Genomic DNA, 24,928 nt, shown 5'->3' on the forward strand with positions numbered 1-24,928 from the left:
CCAATGAGGCACTCTGTTGTCACCTTTTCTGCTGTGCTGGAATACATTTCATTGCATCCACCTGCTCTTGGAGATCTTCTAGTTGCCTTTATCACTATGCCACGAATTAGGAAAGCCGTCTAGACCTTGATCTCTTACAGGTCTGCTCCCAGACCAGTGCTTTTCAGGAAGTACTAAAGGATGTACTGAAGTACTTCAAGAAGCATTGTAGGTGTCAGGAGCGCCCTCGTTGCCTCTTGCAGTCCCCACGAATTGCCAGCTCAGCATACAGACGACGATGAATTCTTTCCAAGTCTTCATTCCTTTATTACTTTATGACTCTTTCAGAATACTAGTTGCTAGTGCCAAAGCAAGGAACAGCAGTGGGGAAAGATAGCTGAGTAGCCTAAGCTTCAGGTAAGGCAGTTGGTTGCCGTTTGAAGGAGAATCACGGGAAGACCCTGAACTTATGGGCTAGGGAGAGATCCTCCCTCTTTCCCTTGGGTCCTCAGGACGCGACCGTTGTTTGCGCACCAAATGAGCGGTACGCCTCCTTTCCGCGCCTTCCATCTGTCGTCTCTCCCTGCGTCTGCGCTCTCTCACTTCCAGGGTCACTATTTCTCCCAGGAATGCTGGCAGGAGGAATCTCTGCCAGCTGCTGTGCTTATGAGAGATGAGCGAGCTCCTCTCCCACGGATTGCTGTTCCTCCTCAGAATCAGGACTGCTCTGGGGCTGTATTGGCTCAGTTTCCACCCCGACAGTAGGCTTCTGTAATGGCCCCAGGCCTGTAACCAAGTGAACAGTAGAATCATAGAATAGGAGGGTTGGGAGGGGCCTACAAGGCCATCGATTCCAACCCCTCCTCAATGCTGGAATCCAAGTCAGAGCATCCCTGACAGCTGGCTGTCCAGCCTCATCTTGAATGCCTCCAGTGTGGGAGAGCCCACCACCTCCCTAGGGAATGGGTTCCATTGTCGTATTGCTCTAACAGTCAGGATGTTTTTCCTGATGTTCAGCCGGAATCTGGCTTCCTGTCACTTGAGCCCATCTTTCCGTGTCCTACACTCTGGGATGATAGACAAGAGCTCCTGGCCTTCCTCTCTGTGACAACCTTTCAAGTACTTCAAGAGCGCTATCCTATCTCCCCTCAGTCTTCTCTTCTCAAGGTTAAACATGCACAGTTCTTTCAGTTTGTCCTCATAGGGCTTTGTTTCCAGTCCCCTGATCATCTTCGTTGCCCTCCTCTGAACCCTCTCCAGTTTGTCTGCATCCTTCTTAAAGTGTGGTGCCCAGAACTGGATACAGTACTCCAGATGAGGCCTAAGCATTGCTGAGTAGAGGGGGACTAGTACTTCCCGGGATTTGGAAGCTATGCTTCTTTGAATGCAGCCCAAAAGAGCATTTGCCTTTTTTGCAGCCACATCACATTGTTGGCTTATATTCAACTTGTGATCGACAACAATTCCAAGATCATTCTCGCTTGTAGTGTGTTTGAGCCATGTATCCCCCATCTTGTAACGGTGCATCTGGTTTCTTTTTCCTAGGTACAGAGCTTGGCATTTATCCCTATGAAATGTCATTCTGTTGTTTTCTGCCCAGCGCGCCAGTCTATCCAGATCACTTTGAATTTTGTTTCTGTCTTCCAGGGTATTAGCTATCCCACCCAATGTTGTGTCATCTGCAAATTTGATCAGCATTCCCTGCACCTCCTCCTCCAAGTCATTAATACAAATGTTGAAGAGCACTGGGCCCAGGACTGAGCCCTGCGGTACCCCACTCGTTACCTCTCCCCAGTTTGAGAAGGTCCCATTGATAAGCACTCTTTGAGTCCGATCCTGTAGCCAACTGTGGATCCACATGATCGTTGTTTCATCTGGCCCACTTTGAGCTAGTTTGCTCATCGGGAGATCATGGGGCACTTTGTCGAAAGCTTTGCTGAAGTTGAGGTAAATGATGTCCACAGCATTCCCACGGTCCACAAGGGAGGTGACTCGATCAAAACATGAGATCAGACTCGTCTGGCAGGATTTGTTCTTGACAAATCCATGTTGGCTTCGAGTAATCATGGCATTGTTGTCAAGGTGCTTCCAGATGGATTGCTTTAACATCTGCTCCAGACATTTCCCAGGGATTGATGTCAGAGAGATTGGTGTGTAGTTCCCAGGTTCCTCCTTTTTACCCTTTTGAAGATAGGGACAACGTTAGCCCTCCTGCAGTCATCTGGCACTTCCCCCGTCCTCCATGATTTCTCAAAGAGAATAGACAGTGGTTCTGAGAGTTCTTCTGCCAGTTTCTTTATTACTCTAGGATGTAGTTCATCTGGCCCTGGAGATCTGAACTCATTCAAAGTAATCTGGTGTTCCTTGACCATATGCCTATCGATCTGAAGCTGCAATCCTGCCCCTTCAGCCTGTTCTTCGCGTTTGCTGGGGGGTCACAGACCCTCTTTTGGGAGAAGACTGAGCCAAAGTAGAATTGAGCACCTCTGCCTTTTCTTTGTCATCTGTTGTCATTTTACCATCCTTATTTAATAGCTGAACCACCGTTTCTTTCCTCTGCCTTTTACTATGCACATAGCTGAAGAAAGCCTTTTTGTTAAGAATGGACGAAAGTCCCTTACCTGGTCCCACAGCTGTTTTCGGTGGGGGGGGAGGCGCTCCTTTTCTCCCACTGAAATTCTTGGCGGGGGGGGAAGCGCCCCGCCCCTCCCGGCCAAAATTCAGGCCAGGGGGGGAGGCGCCCCATCCCTCGCCGCCGAAATTCAGGCAGGGGGGGAACGCCCCGTCTCCCCGGCCACGAAATAAAAAAGTAAATTGGAAAAAAAACACGTGATAGGCTACGTAACGATTTACGTAGCCTATCACGGCTAGATTTTCAAAGTCAGCCATGATAGGCTACGTAAATCTTTATGTAGCCTATCATGGCTAGATTTTCAAAGTCAGCCATAATAGGCTATGTAAATCTTTACGTAGCCTATCACAGCTGACTTTGAAAAAAAAAATGCGTATGCAAATGGCGGCGCCCATGGGCGCCGCCATTTGAGTTCCTTATTTTGGCACAGGTAGTCTATGTAAAGATTTACGTAGACTACGGCGAAAATAAGGGCAATGCTATTTGCCCTTATTTGTAAAGATTTACGTAGCCTATCACGACTGACTTTGAAAATCCAGCCGTGATAGGCTACGTAAATTGTTACGTAGCCTATCACGTTTTTTTTAAAAAAATTATTTTACTGGGAAATGGCGGCGGCGGCGCCATTTAAAGATTTTTAAAAATTTAAAAATCTTTAAATTTGTAAAGATTTACGTAGCCTATCACAGCTGACTTTGAAAATCTAGCTGTGATAGGCTACGTAAATCGTTACGTAGCCTATCACGTTTTTTTTAAAAAAATTATTTTCCTGGGAAATGGTGGCGGCGGCGGCCGGTCGGAAGAACTGAAACGCCACTGGGACCCGCCGCCGAGAGGGACATTCGACAGAGGTAAGTCCCATCCCGGGTGAGGGGGAGAATTTCCCCACCAATTTCGGGGGGCCGAATGCGTTGGCATTCGGCCTCCCGGAGATTCGTGGAGAAATTCTCCGCCATCCTTACTTTTTGTTGTTTTTAGCCTCCCTTGCTAACCTCAGCTCATTCTCAGCTTTAGCCTTCCCGACGCCATCCTTCAATTCTGTGCTACCTGCCTGTACTCTTCCTTTGTAACTTGGCCTTCTTTCCACTTCCTATATGTGTCTTTTTTTTTTTTCAGGTCATCTCTAAGCTTTTTGTGAGGCCACATTGGCTTCTTCTGTTGTCTTCCCCCTTTTCTTCTTGTTGGAATTGTTTGTAATTGTGCCTTGAGAATTTCCTTTTTTAAAAGCTCCCACCCATTTTGGACTCCTTTTCTCATTAGAGTCGCTTGCCATGGGACCTTCCTGATCATTGTTCTGAGTTTATTACAATGGGCTTTCCTAAAATCCAGGGTACGCGGTTGACTACACTGGCTTTTGCTTCCATTAGAACCAAGAACTCAAGCATAACATGGTCGCTTTCCCCCAGAGTTCCTGCAACTGCTACTTTATCCACTAAGTCATCTCTGTTGCTTAGGATCAAGTCAAGGATAGCCGATCCTCTAGTTCCTTCCTCTCCTGTCTGTAGGAGGAAGTTATCCGCCACACAAGTCAGGAATTTCCTGGAGGGGCCATGTTTTGCAGAATTTGTCTCCCAACAAATATTGGGGAAATTGAAGTCCCCCATTACTACTACATCATGCTTCCTTAAAAGATTGGCCACTTGCTTTTCAAAAGTTTCATCCTTGTCTTCTCCTTGATTGGGTGGCCGGTAGTAGACTCCAACCACCAGGTTCCTTTTATTCTTTGCTGCATTTATTTTGATCCAGATGCTCTCGATGGGGCTACCAAGCTCATCCTCCTGTATTTTTGTGCAGATATGTATTTTTCACATACAGTGCAACCCCACCTCCCTTTCTGTTCCTCCTGTTCTTTTTGTACAAGTTATATCCTTCAATTGCTGTATTCCAGTCATGAGAGTCATCCCACCAAGTCTCAGTCATACCTATCAAGTCATAATTTCCCTCCTGTATTAAGAGTTCAAGTTCGTTCTGTTTGTTTCGCATACTCTGGGCATTAGTATATAGACATTGAAGACCATGTGCTTCATAGTCTGGCTTTCTTCCTACGTGTGCCTGAAGACTATTATTGGGCGCTATTAGAGCTGTAGATTTAGAGGGGCCTAGAGATCCATAATGCTTTCTGACTTGGTTCATGTATTAGTGCAGTTCTCTTGCTAGTGGGCCTCTTGGCTGGTAAGATGAGTCACAGGTCAATATCGCCTCCTCAGCACATTCCATGCTAACGAGCTCTCAATCTTATCAGGGCCTAGGATGCGCCTGAGAAGTGAGGCTCTGTTTATGCTAAGCTACAGGTGTCTGTGCTGGGAAAGTTCTGATTGTTTTCCTTCTGAACAAGCGCTGTTAGCCTATGCTGTGAAAGTTGCAGATGAACGCTAATTACCGCTTGCTTCTGTCATGCTGCCTCATTGCTAACATGTATGGTTTAAAACCCATTGTACCCCTTGTCTCTGGGTTCAGAGAAGCTGTCTGATCCAACCATTGGATACGCCTGTGTGCTGCAAGTACTCCATAAAGGCTCCTTGTAAGCAAACCTGGGTCTGGCTTATCACTACCTCGGCACCTCCAAACCGTAGCAGCCCATGGCCAGGGCGTACAGCTTCTTGAAGGAAGCATGAGTTATTGCTAGGGGAAGTAGCTCCGGTGTGATGCTGGAGCTAGTGTAGTGCAATAGATAGAGCTGGCCCAGATTAACTCTCCTCCCTCTCCTCTCCATCCATTGCACCACCCTTCCCCAGCCTGCTGCCCACCATACCATGGGATTACATCTCCCATAATCCCTGACCATTGGCTGTGCTGACTGGGGCTGGTGGGAGTTGTAGTCCAAAGCATCTCGAGGGAACCAGGTCGAGGAAGGCTGCACTAGACCATAACCCTGTGTGTATCACTGGCTTCGCTTAATGTGCCTCACAGAGTTGTTGTGAGGATCTTAAGGGGAAAACATCTATGCGTGCTGCCTAGGGAGGAGTCCCAAGTGTGACAAATGACCAAATGTTCTAGTCTATCTAGGCTCCGTTGGTTTCATAGGATTGGGGCCAGCCTATTCCTCCGCAGTGTAGGCTGACCCAGTGATGATTACTTCATGGATGTCACCACCTCTGGCTCTGCCAGTGGCACACAGTTTTGGGGTTTTTTTTTAGTGACGTCTTGCTTTTATGGGATTGCAGCATAGGAGAGAGAATCTGAACCTCAAAAGGTGCCGGCTGCTTTTTGTTGGCTTTCTGTTGACTTGCCAAAGCGGAGCCATCATTCTGGCTGTATCACTTTCTTCGTGCCAGGCAGTCCTATGCACACTTCCTTACCTGGAACATAGTGGAATTTGCTTCCAAGTAAACATGCATAGCATTGCAGTGTAAGTTTCCGAAAATATTTCTTTTATTGATTGATTGATTGACTGAATGATTGATTGATTGATTGAGCAAACAAATGAATGCATATCCTGCTTTTCAACAGAAGTCCTCAAAGTGGTTCATAGAATTAATAAAATTCAAAGACATACACTTAAAATCAAATAAAACCAGCCCAGCTGGAGCAGACACTTGGCGTCTTTTCCTGCCCCTGCCCCTCCCTCCCTCCCCTGGATTCCTTCCCATGGGGTAGGTGTTAAACTAGCACAACTTCTCCTGACATACTACCCGCTCACCTGTTCTGGAGGCCATTTCAGGCCCTGGAGGCCCACCTTCAAACGTAACAGGATCCAATATGTTTCAGGAGTACCTGGTGACTTGGGAGTTCCCCATGATGCAGTAGGCCTCAGCATAGATGTACATTTTTCTACCATGTCATAGAGGCCTTTGGAACTCTGCTTCAATTCTGGTGGGATTCTACTCCATCTCTGTGCATAGCATCCTTTAGTCTCTCCCCCACGTCCCCAACCGTTTCCATCTCTTGAGATTCCACCTCTTATACTTGGTGAATATCCAATATAATACTATAATCTTAGCATTTCAAACAAATAGATAAAATCCCAAGCAACTGAATATCAAACCCAGGCAGAATCGTAAATCTGTTTATCCAGATAGGTCCTTTTAATCTAGGTAATTTTCTGTTCACCCTGGGATTTCTTGCATGCAAGGCTGTTTGGGAATGCTTAGTAGCTGCAGTGCTGATTGCTTTTTTTGGAAGAGAGTAATCTCTTATTCTCCTTTCTGCAGCATACATTTTTGTGGGGTTCCATATGTATTCATTTCTCTTGAATGCTAGTATTGCCATATACAGGTGACAGAAATAGATCTGCAAACTCCCTCTCTTGTGAATGGCTCCGTATGTAGAGGTGTTTCTCACTGAATTCAGATGCACGCAGCTTGGCCAAGTTAGTGCTGTGAATTTTAGCAAGACAATGAAATCCAAACTTAAAAAAAGAAGTTGATAATAGGGTTGCATGACTTTGGGCTCTTGTTATATTCCAAATACCTAAATATTGCATCTCCTGCATGATCTTTACCACTCAGGTTCACAGACTTCTTCCGTCACAATTCTCCTTCACTGCCCATCCTTACAAGTGTAACAGTCACTAAATATATGGAGTTTTTTCCCCCTGGGGCTGTTGTTCACACCGAAGGAAATTACAGTACTGGAAATAGAAAATGAAAAGGCACAAATGAACTGTTAGATCCACAAGAAGAGCTGTGTTTCCGTGGTTTTATTCATATAGCACCTTCCTGATAGTCGGAGCTTAGGCCGCCTCCACTGACATCACCTGGCCTAGATGTGTTTGTCTGGAATCCCACAAATATTAACATATGAAATTGTCATGTACTATCGCAGGTCATGGGGCATCTGAACTACTGTTGTCCACTTTGCCTGGCAGCAGCTCTCCACTCCGCCTTGCTTTCTGAAATCTTTTTAGCTGGAGATGCTGGAGGTCGAACCTGGAATACATGTGCTCTGTCACTGAACTATGGCCATTTCCATGAATACAAATGGCAGGATCTGGGAAAGGTTTCAAATATAGCCAGGTCCTATTGCTTTCACATCTTAAAAGGGACAAGCAAGGTGGCAATTGGGGTGTGTGTGTGTGGGGGGGAGTGACTGTTGGGGTTTAAGGTGGGGTCAGGGGTTTGTGCAATGCATGGTGATCCCATTCCCATGGTTTTATTTCTCAGGGTTCAGAGGACACACTGTTTATTTTCAATTTTTCTTGGCAACCATATGGGTTCAAAACTTGATTTTGGGGGAAAAGAAGTCATGAAAGCTAACAGGGAGCTAAATTTTACTCTTGAGTCAATAGGGCTTGTGTGCAAACAGCCCTTCATCTGGGATCTACACAGGTGACATGCACATGACTGTATGCCTCTGGGCGTGTTGAGGAATTTTTTCAGTGCCCAGAAAAAAACATGAATGGAAATATGAGCTTCACAGGGAAATGGTGAGGGTGAGGAGGAGGAGGCCTGAATAGGAGATTGCAGAGAGGATTATGAATGAATTACCAACAGGTAAGCACAGAAGTTATTGGGTGGATAAAATGACAATGGGAACTGAAGGCAAGCTAGGGCTGGGAGAAGAGGGGAGAGTAATTGGGAAGCTGAGTGAGGAAATCATACTGAATAGGAAGCTGTCATAAAGATTATGGGACTTTTATTTTTAAAAAGATCAGATAAATGAAGACAAAGAATAAAGGAAGCCTAGAGATAGCTAATAGTTGGGTAGTGAAGGAAGAAGCTATGAGATCTCTGAAACCGAGAGCAAGGATTCTTGAGACAGCAAGTTTTTATTGCAGCAGGTAGGAGAAGCTTGATGTGAACCAGATGTGAATTTAAGCTTGGCATTGACACACAGAGATTTAATATCTGGTAAAGAAAAGAAGATCCCCTTCATGGATCACTGCCTTGTTGTGGCGAAGGGGCTTGCGTAACTCAGTGAAGCCATAAGCTATGCCGTGCAGGGCCACCCAAGACGGACAGGTCATGGCAGAGAGTTCTGACAAAATGTGGTCCACTGGAGAAGGAAATGGCAACCCACTCCAGTATTCTTGCCAAGAAAACCCCATGGAACGTATCACAAGGCTAAAAGATATGACGCCGGAAGATGAGCCCCTCAGGTCGGAAGGTGTCCAATATGCTACTGGGGAAGAGCAGAGGGTATTTCCAAGTAGCGCCAGAAAGAGTGAAGCGGCTGGGCCAAAGCCGAAAGGACACTCAGCTGTGGATGTGTCTGGTGGTGAAAAGAAAATCCGATGCTGTAAAGAACAATATTGTTTAGGAACCTGGAATGTCAGATCAATGAATCAAGGTAAGCTGGAGGTGGTCAAACATGAGATGGCAAGATTGAACATCGACCTCTTGGGACTCAGCGAACTAAAATGGACAGGCATGGGCGAATTTAATTCAGGTGACCATCATATCTACTATTGTGGGCAAGAATCCCTTAGAAGAAATGGAGTAGCACTCATAGTCAACAAAAGGGTGGGAAAAGCAGTACTGGGGTACAATCTTAAAAATGATAGAATGATCTCAGTACGAATCCAAGGCAAACCATTCAACATCACAGTAATTCGAGTCTATGCCCCAACCACTGAGGCCGAAGAAGCTGAGGTTGATCGGTTCTATGAAGACCTCCAACACCTTCTAGAACTAACACCAAAAAAAGATGTCCTCTTCATCATAGGGGATTGGAATGCTAAAGTAGGAAGTCAAGAAATCACCGGGATAACAGGCAAGCATGGCCTTGGTGTACAAAATGAAGCAGGACAAAAGCTAATAGAGTTTTGCCAAGAGAACATGCTGATCATAGCAAACACTCTTTTCCAACAGCACAAGAGGCGACTCTACACATGGACATCACCAGATGGTCAATATCGAAATCAGATTGATTATGTCCTTTGCAGCCAAAGATGGAGAAGCTCCATACAGTCAGTAAAAACAAGACCTGGAGCTGACTGTGGCTCAGATCATGAGCTGCTTCTTGCAAAATTTCGGCTGAAATTGAAGAACGTCGGGAAAACCACTAAACCGTTCAGGTATGACCTAAATCATATCCCTGATGAATATACAGTGGAGGTGAGGAATAGATTTCAGGGATTAGACCTGATAGACAGAGTGCCTGAGGAACTATGGACGGAGGTCCGTAACGTTGTTCAGGAGGCAGCAACGAAATCCATCCCAAAGAAAAAGAAATGCAAGAAAGCCAAGTGGCTGTCTGATGAGGCTTTACAAGTAGCTCACGAAAGAAGGCAAGCGAAAAGCAAGGGAGAAAGGGGAAGATATACCCAACTGAACGCAGAGTTCCAGAGAATAGCAAGGAGAGACAAGAAGGCCTTCTTAAATGAACAATGCAAAGAAATCGAGGAAAACAACAGAATGGGAAAGACGAGAGATCTCTTCAAGAAAATTGGAGATCTCAAGGGAACGTTTTGTGCAAAGACGGGCATGATAAAGGACAAAGAAGGCAGGGACCTAACAGAAGCAGATGAGATTAAGAAGAGGTGGCAAGAATACACAGAAGAACTCTACAGGAAAGATCTGAATGTCCCTGATAGCCATGATAGTGCGGTCACTGAACTTGAGCCGGACATCCTCGAGAGTGAAGTCAAGTGGGCCTTAGGAAGCATTAGTAACAACAAAGCTAGCGGAGATGACAGTATTCCAGCCGAGTTATTTAAAATCCTAAAAGATGATGCTGTTAAAGTGCTGCATTCAATATGCCAACAAATCTGGAACACTCAACAGTGGCCACAAGACTGGAAAAGGTCAGTTTACATTCCAATTCCAAAGAAGGGCAACGCCAAAGAGTGTTCAAACTACCGCACAATTGCGCTCATTTCACATGCCAACAAGGTGATGCTCAAAATCCTACAAGCTAGGCTTCAGCAGTATGCGAACCGAGAACTACCGGAAGTACAAGCTGGGTTTAGAAGAGGCAGAGGAACTAGAGATCAAATCGCCAACATTCGCTGGATCATGGAGAAAGCAAGAGAATTCCAGAAAAACGTCTATTTCTGCTTCATTGACTACGCTAAAGCCTTTGATTGTGTGGATCACAACAAACTGTGGCAAATTCTTAAAGTGATGGGAGTACCAGACCACCTTACCTGTCTCCTGAGAAACCTGTACGAGGGTCAAAAAGCAACAGTAAGAACCAGTCATGGAACAATCGATTGGTTCAAAATTGGGAAAGGAGTACGACAAGGCTGCATATTGTCACCCTGCTTATTTAACTTATATGCAGAGTACATCATGAGAAATGCCGGGTTGGATGACTCACAGGTCGGAATTAAGATTGCTGGGAGAATTATCAACAACCTCCGATATGCAGACGATACCACCCTAATGGCAGAAAGCGAAGAGGATCTAAAGAGCCTCTTGTTGAGGGTGAAAGAGGAGAGTGCAAAAGCTGGTTTGAAACTCAACATTAAAAAAACTAAGATCATGGCATCTGGCCCCATCACTTCCTGGCATATAGAAGGGGAAGAAATGGAAGCAGTGACAGATTTTACTTTCTTGGGCTCCAAGATCACCGCAGACGGTGACTGTAGCCATGAAATTAAAAGACGCTTGCTGCTTGGGAGGAAAGCTATGGCAAACCTAGACAGCAGAGTCAGAAGCAGAGACATCACCTTGCCGACAAAGGTCCGTCTAATCAAAGCTATGGTTTTCCCAGTAGTAATGTATGGCTGTGAGAGCTGGACTATAAGGAAGGCTGAGCGCCGAAGAATTGATGCTTTCGAACTGTGGTGCTGGAGAAGACTCTTACGAGTGCCCTGGACTGCAAGGAGGTCCAATCAGTCCATCCTAAAGGAAATCAACCCTGAGTGCTCATTGGAAGGACAGATACTGAAGCTGAAGCTCCAATATTTTGGCCACCTAATGCGAAGAGAAAACTCCCTGGAAAAGCCCCTGCTGCTGGGAAAGATTGAAGGCAAAAGGAGAAGGGGGCAGAAGAGGATGAGATGGCTAGATAGCATCACCGATGCAATGAATATGAACTTGAACACGCTCCGGGAGAGAGCGCAGGACAGGAAGGCCTGGCATGCTATGGTCCATGGGGTCACGAAGAGTCGGACACGACTGAACGACTGAACAACAACAACAAAAGCCTATGTATGCCTTAGATATAGAAGCGGAGAGAACTGCTCGTGAGCTTCTCAGGGGCGTCTGGCTGGCCATTCCTACTGAAAGGCAGGTGGGCTTTGATTTGATCTAGCATGGCAATTCTTAGATTAAAATACAAATCGAAAATTTAAATTTAAAAACATGATTCTTCAAAGCCCAACTTCCTGCAAGTTGTTATTCAGCATTATCAGTCACCTTTCCATCCCACCCTTCTTTGAAGGAGCTCAGGGTAGTGTGCATCAGTTTTTCCCAACTAGTTAGCCTTGGTGCTCTGCCAAATTTGCCCGATGCAGAAATGCCATACAGTGCTTCCAAAAGGTTGTTGGCCAAGATTTCTTAATAAAGTTGCCAGGATAGAGAGTTCCATTATATTGGGGCAGCCGCCAGCAGTTAACTCTGTGGCTTGGCTGTCCTACCACGATGCCTGGGTGGCAACCTCAAGAGAGTGTGCTCTGTTGATCTTACAAATCACTGAAGGGTGCAGAAGAGGAAGTGGCCTCTTGGGATTTTGGGGCATAAGCCCCTGTAGAATAATGTTCATCATCAGATAAATTCACCTGCAGAGGTGACTTCATTTTAAGTGAAAAATTATGTGATCCCTTTTTTGGGTAGTTTTGAATGTGCAGAATCAGCTGGTGTCCTTGGGAGAGAATTCAGTAGATGCCTGGCATTGTTATAGATGTGCCATTTCTGCTAATGTGTGCTCGCAGTCTGGAGTACCGGTATTATTGGAGAGGGAACAATGAAAAGTTCTCGTTTGCCAATTAAACCTCCAGAGCTTTCTGAAAGCAGCACAAGATGACAGAGGGCCTTCGGAGTAATGAAGAATCGCAGACATTAGTAACTTAGTGAGGATGAAATTTGTAATATGAAGCATCACAGGTACAGGGTGCCAAGGAAGGAGAGATTGTAAACACGGCTGGCTTTGATTAGGCATCCTGTCATCAATAGGATGTTTAAATATCATTCTGCGTCTAAGCATGTGCTGAAGATTGAGAACATTTGTATTAACCGAATGTGCTTCAATTACATGCAAATTAGATGGTTGAGTGAATAGCTACAAGGCTTGTGAAATAGGTATGTCCTATGATGAAAGGTTTTAGTTTTCTTTAGCATTACTCGATATTAGCCAGCAAATGTTCTAGTTCTGAAATTAAACATCCATACCTTTTGAGAGGAACTGCAGAGGTGCGTGGCAAGAGGTACCTTCTGAGAGGGCTGCATTAGAGTTTCAGGAAGATACTTTAGTTGGCTGTACCTGAACAGTGGGCATACACACCGCTTAGAATGCTTTGATACCTTGGAGGAAAAGTGTACTTTCACAAGTGATGGAAAGGATGTGGTCCCCCCACCCCCTTTATCTTAGGTTTCTTCTTTGGTTGTTTTTTTTAACATGAATTTGGCTGATGTGGGGGATGTAGTCCTGGAATTGTAGCCATTTATTTTGAGTCACCCAATGGAACCCCCTGTCTTGATGTGAGGCTAAGGTTTGCTTTACATGTGACCGTCAGGGTGGACACTGAGCCCATAGAATCCCAGAGTAGTTCTGATTCTGAGGAAGAGCAGTTGCTCTTGGGAGAGGAGGCACTCCTCTTTCCCAGGGCCCACAGCTGACGGAGATTCCTCCCACCAGCATTCCTAGATTAGAAAGCAGTCCAGGGAGTGACCAAGCGCAGATAGCAGATTTGATGGATGCGCGACGCCGACGCAGAGAGCAGCGCCAGATGGAGGGCGTGGAAAGGAGGCGTAGTGCCCGGTTGGCGCGCAAACAACGGCTGCACCCCGAGGATCCAAAGGAAAAGGGGAGGGACTCTCCCTAGTCCTTAAGTTCAGGGGTCTGCCAGTAATTCCCTTTCAAACGGGGACCAACTGTTTCAACTTAGGGCATAGGTACTCTGCTGCTCAGATCTAGTTGCTACCTGTAGAGTTGTTAAGTTGTAAAAGAAGAATAAAGCTTTGAAAGGAATCCCTTTGTCTGTGTCTGGACTTGGCTACTGGATTAGACTGAGAGAGGCCTCCAAGGAGCCCTTGACAGTGACAGTTAACTGCATCTCCTAACAACAAATGGAGATCACCATTAGGGATGATGGGGATCTCCAGCTTTGTTGTCATGAGGACTATCCAAGGGCCTCTGGGCATGCAGTAGGCAAGCACCTCCTACGCTGCTAATGCAGCAGTCTCATATGTACATGTAATGGCAAGCCGTAATTAGGCACAGCTTCCAAGTTGACATGTGAGGTATTTGTCACATGAGCTGGTGCACAAGTTGTTTCCTTAAACAGAAGAGGAAACTGTTGCATGTCCCATGGCCTTTGGTGAATTCGCATGGCCATAGAATTGTTCACTTTGGAGATCTCCTTCCGAGTGGAGACTTCCATTTACATTTGGGAGTTGCAGTTGAGATAGTGGGGTTTTCCACCCAGCCCACACTCAGTCCCTCCCCCAAAGCACGGTGATTGGATCCACTGGTAAAATGTGTCCCTAGTATTAGAAGGTGAACACATCAGTCACTCAGCTGCACTGCCCCCTCCCCCATCCACCACCAGCTTTTTAGATAAATAAAACCAAAAGATGCTAGTTGGAGAGGAGACAGAGTGGCTGCATTTCCAAAGCCCGAATCTCGACACAAAGCCTCATCTGCATCCAGGTTTGGTTCTGGTTGCTTTGTTAAAAATGCACATGCATGCGCATGTACACACACATTCTGAGTTTCCATACATTGACAAAAAAGCTGATGATATAACATTCACCATTCTTTTCTTGAGGTTTTAGAGCATGTGTATTGGAGGCCTGATTCACTTCAAGTTCATTTCACACCAGGAGTTGGTTGGGTGTATTTCTCCCTGCAGGTTTTTAATCATGCCTTACCACACCATGCAAAGAGTAGTTTGCTGTCATTTAAATCACAATGGCTGAAAAATCACTTGAGTATCAATCAGTATTGGCATATTGGAACAGAGAAAAAAGAATAATATTGAGATAGGCAGGAGAGAAGAAAAATGTGTTGGACCCCACCAAGCTGAGGTACACAGAAGGAGGGGAGATTGGGAGAGCAAAAGTGAGGGCAAAGAAAAGGAGGTCTGGGTGCAGCAGTACTTCCTGTTAGTCTGTTTGTTCAGGGGTTAAACAATATCACTTCCTTCAACCTTCCCCAACCCGGTGCCTGCCAGTTGTGTCGGGCTACAACTCCCAGCATCCCGCAGACACCTGGCTGGGGATGCTGGGAGTTGTAGTCCAACACATCTGGAGGGGACCAGGTTGGGGAAGGCTGACTTACTTCACTCTGGCCTATTACTGCTAAGATACTTCCTATTGATTTTGCTGGCTTTCCCTAGGGTTCCTTACTAGAGCTTTGGCCAGAGCTTAGTAGTGGTTCAGAGGCTGAATCTTTGCTTGACATCCTTTGGGTTCAGGACCTACTACAGCAGCCTTCCCCAACCTGGTACCCTCCAGATGTTTTGGACGTCAACTCCCATCAGCCCCAGCCTGCATGGCCAATGGTTAGGAATGCTGAGAGTTGTAGTCGGAAACATCTCGAGGGCATCAGGTTGGGGGAAGTCTGCCCTACAGCCTCAAGTCCCATCAAAATGAAAGAAAGTAGAATGTTTACCTGTTGCTCTCTTACAACATACAACCTCCTTTAGAAGAAACATGGATTTAATATTCCAGTGTAAAAGCATTTGTAGTAACTACATGCCATCACATTTTTTCCTCATTCATTTTGCTTTTATTGTGTCAACATGCAATTTTGTAATGTACTATGAGATGAAAGTTGCTAGAAAATTGGCCTACCTTTGTATTTATGAGACAAACGTCAAATGGCAGCAACCGTGTGGGATGCTGCTTCACACAGAGCGTTCCTTGAAATGAAGAGGACTCATGTGGTTCTGTTTTTTGACAGCTGCCATTCTGCAGAGGTATATTTTTAAATTGGACTTTAGATACTTTCCCCTTCTGTTCTACCAAAAAAAAATCCACCTGGTAACGTGGCATTTTGGCCAACAGTTCTTTAATCTAGTTTTCTCCTCCTCACCCTGCAAACCAATCCACAATTTGGGAGATTTCAAAACTGGCTTTCAGCCCAATGTGTGTGAAGTTCTATGTGTGCATTGTGCATACAAAAAGACAGGCTACATGCACTCTGCTTCTTGCACACTTGGAATTCCTTGCACATTCTGTTCTATATTTAGAACTCTGCCTCCTGTTCGTATACCACGTGTAGAAAATGTGAAAACAGTATGTTTTTCTATCCCACTGATTTGGGGATGGGTGTTGGAGTCAGATTCACAGCAGAATCCTTGATTCTGGATGTACCTGACCTAAATACCCCATCATTTATTGTCATATTAAGGGACAATTTAAATTAGCCACTTGAGAAGAGAAAAGCAGTTTCTCTGCTAGTAGATTAGAAGACTGTACAGTAATGTAATCTCTAATTGACAGCCAATTAAAGCAAGCATTTCTAGCCAATGTCTGTATATTTTTGGATTTCTTCTTTTAAAAAGGTGATGGTTGGGGGCAGAGTCCCATTTGCCCATTACATGTGTGTGTCAGTGTGTATGCATGCATACACAGGTTCAAGTGAAAACGATAACACTTGAAAGTCATGCTAAAGCGAATCTAAGTGGATAAATGGCTGCTTGATAGTCTGCAGTCAGATTAAAGCCTCTCTCAACATGTATAGCAGCTCAGCTGATCTCTCAAAAGGCGGATTTTAAAAAAAGAAAGAAAAAGCCAAACAAGTACTCTAAGAATATTGCCTTTGTGTCAGAAATGTGCCTTCATGCTTTAAAATGATAAAAAATTGCAATCGATCCTTACAACTGTTGTGTTCATCTTTATTGATCAGGCACAAGAAAGATAAATCGCTGCCCAAATAAGATTATAGTAAATGTTAGCATCAGAGGGGACTGTTGGTTGATAGAGGACTATTCATCATCTCAAATGGTGACCTGTCCGTGTGCACATTGTCGTCCGTCTGCTTGTCTAATCACATCCCTATTGATTTTATCTGCATCTGAGCAACCTGGATGTGACTGTCATTGGACAAGCAAGATTGCTAAATGCAAAGGGGGTCACTGATGTGAACAGGATTTCATTTTCATTTTCTTACCGGCCAACAATGATTTATTAAAAAATAAAATACCTCCAAAGTCACGTGCTTGGAACTTCAGTCCACAGACAAATGAATTATTAGGCTGGGATTGCAGAAGCAAGCCTGCAGTTGAAAGACCACCGTGTTCTCTCTAATCTTCGTGTGCCCTTTTGACTGTGGTATCTGTTACACAATTTATTATAATTTGTGTAAAAGGTGTGAGGCCTGAAACACACCTTTACCTTTCTTCTCAGCTTAATATTTTTTCCAATGATTTTTCTAGATCCCCATCAAATCCCCATCAAATTCAGAATGGTCCGGGAAAGCATAAGGCACAGGCTCAGATGATTAAACATCTGTCCTTTTGACTTTCCAGATGGAGCTTCTCCTTTTAGTTGTCAGTGAAATGACTTTGATATCCTCTTAGATCACAGTAAAGGGGCCTTGCTTAATGTTGCCTACATTCTGGTCTGTTTTGGAACAGAGGGACAGAGATTGTTTTGTTGTGGTCTTTTTGCCATCACATAACAGTGATTTTGATCTAATTGGTAGGAGTCTGCAATAGTATGAGGCAAAAGCTTCTGTTTTCTGACCCAAAAGACATGGAGATTCTCAGCTCAGGAAAACTGGTGTCTGAGAGATGTATTTACACATCACACAAGCCATGGGGATGCCCCCCGAAATGGTATCCTGTGTAATAAGTTATCCTCCCCCTCTCTGCAGAAAGGTCTGGCAGTACTTAGTACATGTCAAGGCATCATTACATTGTGGGTTTCCCTGCTCGTACCAGTGGCAACTGTGGCATCCCCATGGCCTGTGTAATCCAACTCTGAGACATAAGATGTAATTAAACTGGAAGTTCCCACCCAAGATCTTGAATCAGCTGGGAAGTCGTTGGGTGGCCTCGAGCAGGCTGCTATCTTAACAATGGCCACAAGACTGGAAAAGGTCAGTTTACATTCCAATTCCAAAGAAGGGCAACGCCAAAGAGTGTTCAAACTACCGTACAATTGCGCTCATTTCACATGCCAGCAAGGTGATGCTCAAAATCCTACAAGCTAGGCTTCAGCAGTATGTGAACCGAGAACTACCGGAAGTACAAGCTGGGTTCCGAAGAGGCAGAGGAACTAGAGATCAAATCGCCAACATTCGCTGGATCATGGAGAAAGCAAGAGAATTCCAGAAAAACGTCTATTTCTGCTTCATTGACTACGCTAAAGCCCTTGATTGTGTGGATCACAAACAAACTGTGGCAAATTCTTAAAGAGATGGATTCTTAAACAAACCAGACCACCTTACCTGTCTCCTGAGAAACCTGTACGAGGGTCAAGAAGCAACAGTAAGTACCAGACATGGAACAACCGATTGATTCAAAATTGGGAAAGGCGTACGACAAGGCTGCATATTGTCGCCCTGCTTATTTAATCTATATGCAGAGTACATCATGAGAAATGCCGGGTTGGATGACTCACAGGTCGGAATTAAGATTTCCGGGAGAATTATCAACAACCTCCGATATGCAGACGATACCACCCTAATGGCAGAAAGCGAAGAGGATCTAAAGAGCCTGTTGATGAGGGTGAAAGTGGAGAGTGCAAAAGCTGGTTTGAAACTCAACATTAAAAAAACTAAAATCATGGCATCTGGCCCCATTGCTTCCTGGCATATAGAAGGGGAAGAAATGGAAGCAGTGACAGATTTTATTTTCTTGGGCTCCAAGATCACCGCAGACGGTGACTGTAGCCATGAAATGAAAAGACGCTTGCTCCTTGGGAGGAAAGCTATGGCAAACCTAGACAGCATAGTAAGAAGCAGAGACATCACCTTGCTGACAAAGGTTCGTATAATCAAAGCTATGGTTTTCCCAGTAGCAACGTATGGCTGTGAGAGCTGGACTATAAGGTATCAGGGTGGAAACTGAGCCGATAGAACCCCAGAGCAGTTCTGATTCTGAGGAGGATCAGCAATCTATGGGAGAGGAGCGAGCTCATCCCTCACAGGCACAGCAGCTGGCAGAGATTCCTCCTGCTGGCATTCCTGAGATAGATAGTGACCTGGGCAGTGAGAGAGTGCGGGAGGGGGGCTTGCTAGACGCTCGATGCAGACACAGGGAGCGACGAGCGATGGAGGACACGGAAAGGAGGTGTAGCGTCCGTTTGGCGCGCAAGCAATGGCCGTGTCCCGTGGACCCAAGGGAAAGAGGGAGGATCTCTCCCTAGCCCATAAGTGCAGGGTCTTCAAGTGATTCTCCTTCAAACAGGGACCAACTGCCTACCCGGAGCATAGGCTACTCTGCTGTTCATTGCTTAGTCGCTGGTGATAGCATCTGAAAGTGTCATTAAGTTGTAAAATGATTAAAGCCTTAAAAAGAATCCTTTTCTCTGTATCTTGAGTTGGCTATTGGAGTGTACTGAAAGAGGCCACTAGGGCGCTCCTGACAAAAGGAAGGCTGAGCGCCGAAGAACTGATTCTTTCAAACTGTGGTGCTGGAGAAGACTCTTACGAGTCCCCTGGATTGCAAGGAGGTCAAATCAGTCCATCCTAAAGGAAATCAACCCTGACTGCTCATTGGAAGGACAGATACTGAAGCTGACGCTCAAATATTGTGGCCACCAAATGCGAAGAGAAAACTCTCTGGAAAAGACCCTGATGCTGGGAAAGATTGAAGGCCAAAGGAGAAGGGGACGGCAGAGGATGAGATGGCTAGATAGCATCACTGATGCAATGAATATGAACTTGAGCACACTCCGGGAGAGAGCGGAGGACAGGAAGGCCTGGCGTGCTATGGTCCATGGGGTCACGAAGAGTCGGACATGACTTACCGACTGAACAACAACAAAGATGACCCAGGCTGAAAATGGTCTGATCTCATAAAACAAGTGCAAAAGCAGGGTCCCAGCACTGAGTATGCTTGTTATATGTGGTGTGTCGTGTATACAAACATGAAATGCCTAAGGTGTCATGGTGTAATATGGAGATGCCATTTTAATCGCCACAAAGGCACAAGCAAACTATCGCAACTTCCTTACAAACATTTATGCCTTCATCCCTTGCGTACCCATTCATGCTGGATAAGGGCCAGCTGGTGGGTCAAAGCCTCCATCCACATGTCTATTCCCTGTTTCAAGGATAGGTAATCCAGCTGCAGTATAGGGCAAGTTGCATCCAGGCTCCAGTGCTCAGTATCTCCGGTATCATGATTTTTAATCTTCCTTCATATTATACACATGCCAGCCTGAGGACAGAACTACATGCAGATCCTTCCCGCTCACTCTTTCCCCTGCCCCCAAGCTGGAGTTCTACATTTAGGGTGGAAAGATGGGTCTGGGCCCTTTGCCTGCATTTGGGAGGGGGGATGCCAGGCAGGGTTAAACACACGCCATTGGTCCAGTGCTTTTCTAGAAATTGGAGCCCCTCTGGCCCTGTTTTGCAAAGGAGAAGCAGCAGCCAGAGTTTCAGGACACAAGGGACATATGTGGCTCTGTCCTCATGCTTTAGCTCAGTCATCCCCCCTTTGAGAGGCTCCTTGCTGTTTCATCCCAGTGGGTGACTAGGCTGGGCCATCCTCTCAATCTGTAGAATTGTGGGGTAAATACATATTTTGGAACCCCCTCCTCAGTGATGTGCCTTAGTTCCAGTGTGAACAGTGTTACAGAGTAATAAAAACTGTTTCATATATCAAAAAAGATTACCAAAGAGACATTATTTAATCATAAAAATGTCAGAGCTTTATAGCCCATCGTTTCAGAACGTTGCCTGCCCCATAGGGAAGCTGTGACATTTCTAGGTATAGGAAAATGGTTTCTTCTGCAATATTGGCTGCCTTTGAAATTTAGGAAGAGTTGACTGGATAGAAAGGCACTGCACGCTTTCCAGATGCGCATACCTGGGATGTATCATGGTCCCAAGCCCAGGGGCCCGTAGTATCCTGAGGAAGACTCAGAGGAGAATGAGGTACAGACTGCTCCTCGTAGCGGGGAACCACCTGTACTGTCTCCTATGCCCTCTTGGCCAGAGGATGTGCTCCTACTGTCCTTGGACTCGGAAGACAAGTCCCCAACAGCATCTCCACCTCCCCAACCTTGAAGAAGCCAGTGGATACCAAATCAGGCAAAGGCCCTTTAAAAAACACAGCCATCTCCTCCATGGAGGTGGGGCCAACTATAGTACAGACCATGTCATCCTACATAAGGCATCAGATGGCTTCAGCTCTGTGCTAAGATAATACTGCTTTTTCACTGTGATAAGAGAAAGCTCCAGCCAGCATAACCCACTGGGAGCTGTCCAGTTTTCTGACTTCCCTGACTGCTGCTTAAGAGACCTGACTTGGCCTGGAATAGACCCTGTCCCTGTGTTTCCCAGAACAAACCAACTAGTGCCTACTCAGCAGTAACTCCCATTGTGGTCAGTGAAGCTTGTCCCCTGAATGCACATACCAGCATTTACAGAGATCCACCTCAATTGAAATAGCACATTTTAAAGCACTACTTTCCTAAAGGCTGTAAAGTGCTTTCCCAAAGCTGCAATTCTCCATTGTTTCGTTTATTCCCTTCAGAAGTAACTAATTCACACCTTCATTCCTTCGCTCCATTGGGTTAGAAAGGTGCCGGGTTTCCCATCCCTTTGTTTCCCCTTCCTGTCTTTCCCAGCACAAACATATGTGTGTCTACTCAGAAGTACCTCCCATTGTGGTCAATGAGGCTTATTCCTGAAATGCGCACTTCCAAAGTTACTAGTTCCCCATGAATCAAAATAATGCATTTAGAGAGCCTTAATGTCAAAGCTTTGAAGCTTTGATTGATCCCATCAGGGCAGTGAGAACATTGTGTTCCTATAATGATTGTTTATTTAAGGAAGGAAGTAAGTAATGTGGTGAGTGGGAGAGAAGGAGATTGTTCACAGCTTAGGCAGCTTCAAGGCAAGGGGAACACTGTGTTCCTGTGATGATTGTTGGTTTAAGGAAGTACTTAATGTGGGGGGCAGGGGAGAGAGGAGGAGAGTGATTTTTGGCAAGACGTTGGAGGAAACCTCCCAGGATTTTATTGAAGGAGAAAGAGGGGAGAGTGTCAGGGTTGTTTCTGAATGCAGGGAGTGGGATAGCAGTTCAGATTTTGAAGGAGAACCACCAAACATGGGGGAAGTGTTTTCCCAGGCTAGACCAGACATGACTGGGCCGGCTTCTCAGGTTACAAATGCCCAGCTGGCTGAGGATGAGGGTTCCTCTTCACACACCCCTGTGAAAGACAGCGAACAGAAGGGGGAGGGGTGGGGTTGGAGACTCTGATCTAATAGACGCCAGATGCAGACGCAGAGCAAAGAGGGAGAAGGCAGGGGCAGAACTTAGTGTCTACCTGACTGGCCGTGAGAAGCTGCAGTCAGAAGCCTCATGGGAGAGAGGTTCCTCCCCCCCTTAAGTTAGGCTAGTGAGGCTTCCTCTTCAAACAGTGGGCAACTTTCGTAGCTACCTTTTGAACCCCCTGAAGGCCTTTCCTTGTAGACTGAGAGTCACGGAGAATTCGCATCTCTGTGACCCTGTGAAGTAATTGATTAAAAGCTGTAGACTGAAGCCTCTTGTGTGTGTGTGTGTTTCGGCGTTTGAAGTTGTGGGGGCAAAAGGAATCCTGACAGCGAGCCTGGAGGGGATGAGCCTCTCTTATTCATTGAGCAGCCCCTGCCAGTCAGATGACATTCACTCCAACCCCCCCAGCTGGAAATATCTTCTGTGAAGCGACTTAGTCTGGTGTGTTGCACCCGCTCGTGGAGCCCTGTGTGATCACAGGCGCACCAAAGCCAATCCGTTGAACAAATCCAGGTAATCCTCCACTCGCTTCTCCTTCCGTTGTCGTGGAGAAACCCCCCTGGCCTGGCCATGTCCGCTTCCCTCTGTGAGCCTTAAGCCCCAATAGAACATGGTAGGATGAATTGCCACCAGGGGGAAACACTTTTTGAGGGGGAAGATAATTTCATGGGGCAACAATCTGTGCTGGATTAGTCTCTTGCTCCTGTGTGGTTAACCATTATCTACATTTTATTTATTTATTTATTTATTACATTTATATCCCGCCTTTTTTCCTCCTTAAGGAACCCAAGGTGGCTTACACAACGATCCTCCTCCTCCATTTTATCCTCACAACAACAACCCTGTGAGGTGGGTTGGGCTGAGAGTCTGTGACTGGCCCAAAGTCACCCAGTGGGCTTCCATGGCCGAGTGGGGACTAGAACCCGGATCTCCCGACTCCTAGTCCAACACTCTCACCACTACACCACACTGGCTCTCATTAATGTAGTTGTGACGCAATACAGTCATGTAGGGCTTGCAGCATTTCTGAACCACTCTGGGTTGAGCTTTTATCACGTGGAGATGCAGCTAGAACAGCCCATTTTCACTGTGCTGGCTTGCTCAGGTGGCTGGCCTCACCAAGACCTCAAATGGGCCAGAGTTCCTAAGCATAAACCATCAGGAATGAAACCAGTATAAGCCTGTCCAGAGCTTTTGTGTTAACTTAGGTGGCTTTCCAACTTAAGCAGCAGCTCTATACCCACCCACATGGGAGTAAGCCCTATCGAGTTTAATGGGATTTACTTCTGAGTACCTATGTACAGGATTGTGTTGTTACTCCTCGTTGCAATGAGCATAATGCACTTCTCAGCTATATGGTTTCTTGTTGTTGTTGTTGTTGTTGCTGTTGTTCATTCGTTCAGTCGTGTCCGACTCTTCGTGACCCCATGGGCCATAGCATGCCAGGCCTTCCTGTCCTGCGCTCTCTCCCGGAGCGTGCTATATGGTTTCTTAGCTATATGATTTTGCCCATCTATGTGGCAAAATCATTGAACAATCTAAGGAAACAAATATATGTAACTCACACACACAAATGTATGTACATAATATAGGTTTATGTAGGAATTCACTCCAGATTTATATATGGACCCTGGTTATTGCTGCAGAGAGATTAATTAACTGTCAAATTAAACCAAAATACGTGTTGATGGGACCTTCCCTGCCAGCTTACAAAAATGCTTGAACAAAGGGCAGTATTGAAATTGCCACAAGCCGCTATGAGTAGTCATTCTGGCTGTTGGCTGAGGCACTGTGATGTCACAAAGTTCAGAGCAGTACTGGGGAGCATAGTTGAAACCAGACAAGGAGACATGGGCCCTGAATGTCATGGATGTTAAGGGTAAAGGGGAGCCTGGTAGCAAAGGGTGGAAGAGCCAGGAAAGAAAGGGAAGCAAAGACCCAGGAAACAGAGCGAATCAGAGGCCCAGGAAGCAAGCAAAGGAAGAAGAGGGCCAAGGGAAAAAGGTAAGAAGATGCAAAAGGCTGACAGAAGTCTAGTGACAGGAGTAAAGCAGGATTGAAGAGGCAGAATGTAGAGATGATTATCTATGTTCTGGCCAGGGCTTTTTTTAACTAATTGGAATGAACATGTGCACATTTCCTGAGCTTCTGTTTGTAATTGTGCTTGAAATGCAAGCATTTTCTTCTGTGGATGTCTCTTTTGGGGCCTCAGGAATAACTAAACACCCCCCAGATATTGTTATCGGTTGGTATGTAGTTCAATCATTTACACAATTCCTTTCTCCATTTTTCCAGAGCGCACAGTTCTACAAAGTCACCACGGAGCAATACCAAAAAGCCGTCGATGAGGTAGATGCCAGATTCAAGTAAGACCCCTTTTCTTTCATTTCATTTTCCTTTCTCTCTAGTATTATTTTTGAACACCATGAATCTGATTTTGCTTTTGTTCATCTAAAGGCAGATTTTTTTCCGTAGCCTATCAGTCTGCACTGGGGAAGTGAAAATGGAAATAAAATGAATTGCAGGTACTGGTACTGCAAGGAAAGGTTTCTGACAAAGGCTTTGAGCCAGCTGAACAGTGCATTCAGCATAGCATTGAAATTCAAAGCTTGTATGCGTTACTGTATGGAGAGACATGGGGCAGAATCGTCAGAGGTGGGCATATCTCCTGGATCAGTCTCATTAAAATGTAGGGGACTCGAGCAAGAGCCATTTTTTTTTTAACAAAAAGTCAAACATTTGACATTGTAAGATACCAAAGCTTGCATTATATTATAAGACTACAGTCTTTGATTTTATTTATTGTACAGCTTTTTGGTTTTGAGAGCACTTTGGGCAATATTGAGGTTGTTATTGCTGCGACTGGATTTCACCTA

At 45.5% G+C, this 24,928-nt stretch overlaps 1 protein-coding gene across 4 annotated transcripts in view; it reads left to right on the plus strand.

The window, feature by feature from the left end:
• Positions 1-24,928, plus strand: part of CHCHD3 (coiled-coil-helix-coiled-coil-helix domain containing 3) — a 286,033-nt gene that overhangs the window by 187,046 nt on the left and 74,059 nt on the right. For all 4 annotated transcript variants that reach the window (XR_014784221.1, XR_014784222.1, XM_084809043.1 and 1 more), the window contains exon 6: positions 24,348-24,418. Coding sequence is in view for 2 of the 4 variants with exons in the window: in XM_084809043.1 (XP_084665169.1) it covers positions 24,348-24,418 (71 nt within the window). In the remaining 2 variants the exon portion in view is untranslated. The remainder of the gene's footprint in view (positions 1-24,347; positions 24,419-24,928) is intronic.

This window comes from Heloderma suspectum, chromosome 7, assembly GCF_057233095.1.
Source record: "Heloderma suspectum isolate Gila_16-S chromosome 7, 16-S_ref, whole genome shotgun sequence".
NCBI classification, from domain to species: Eukaryota; Metazoa; Chordata; class Lepidosauria; order Squamata; family Helodermatidae; genus Heloderma; species Heloderma suspectum.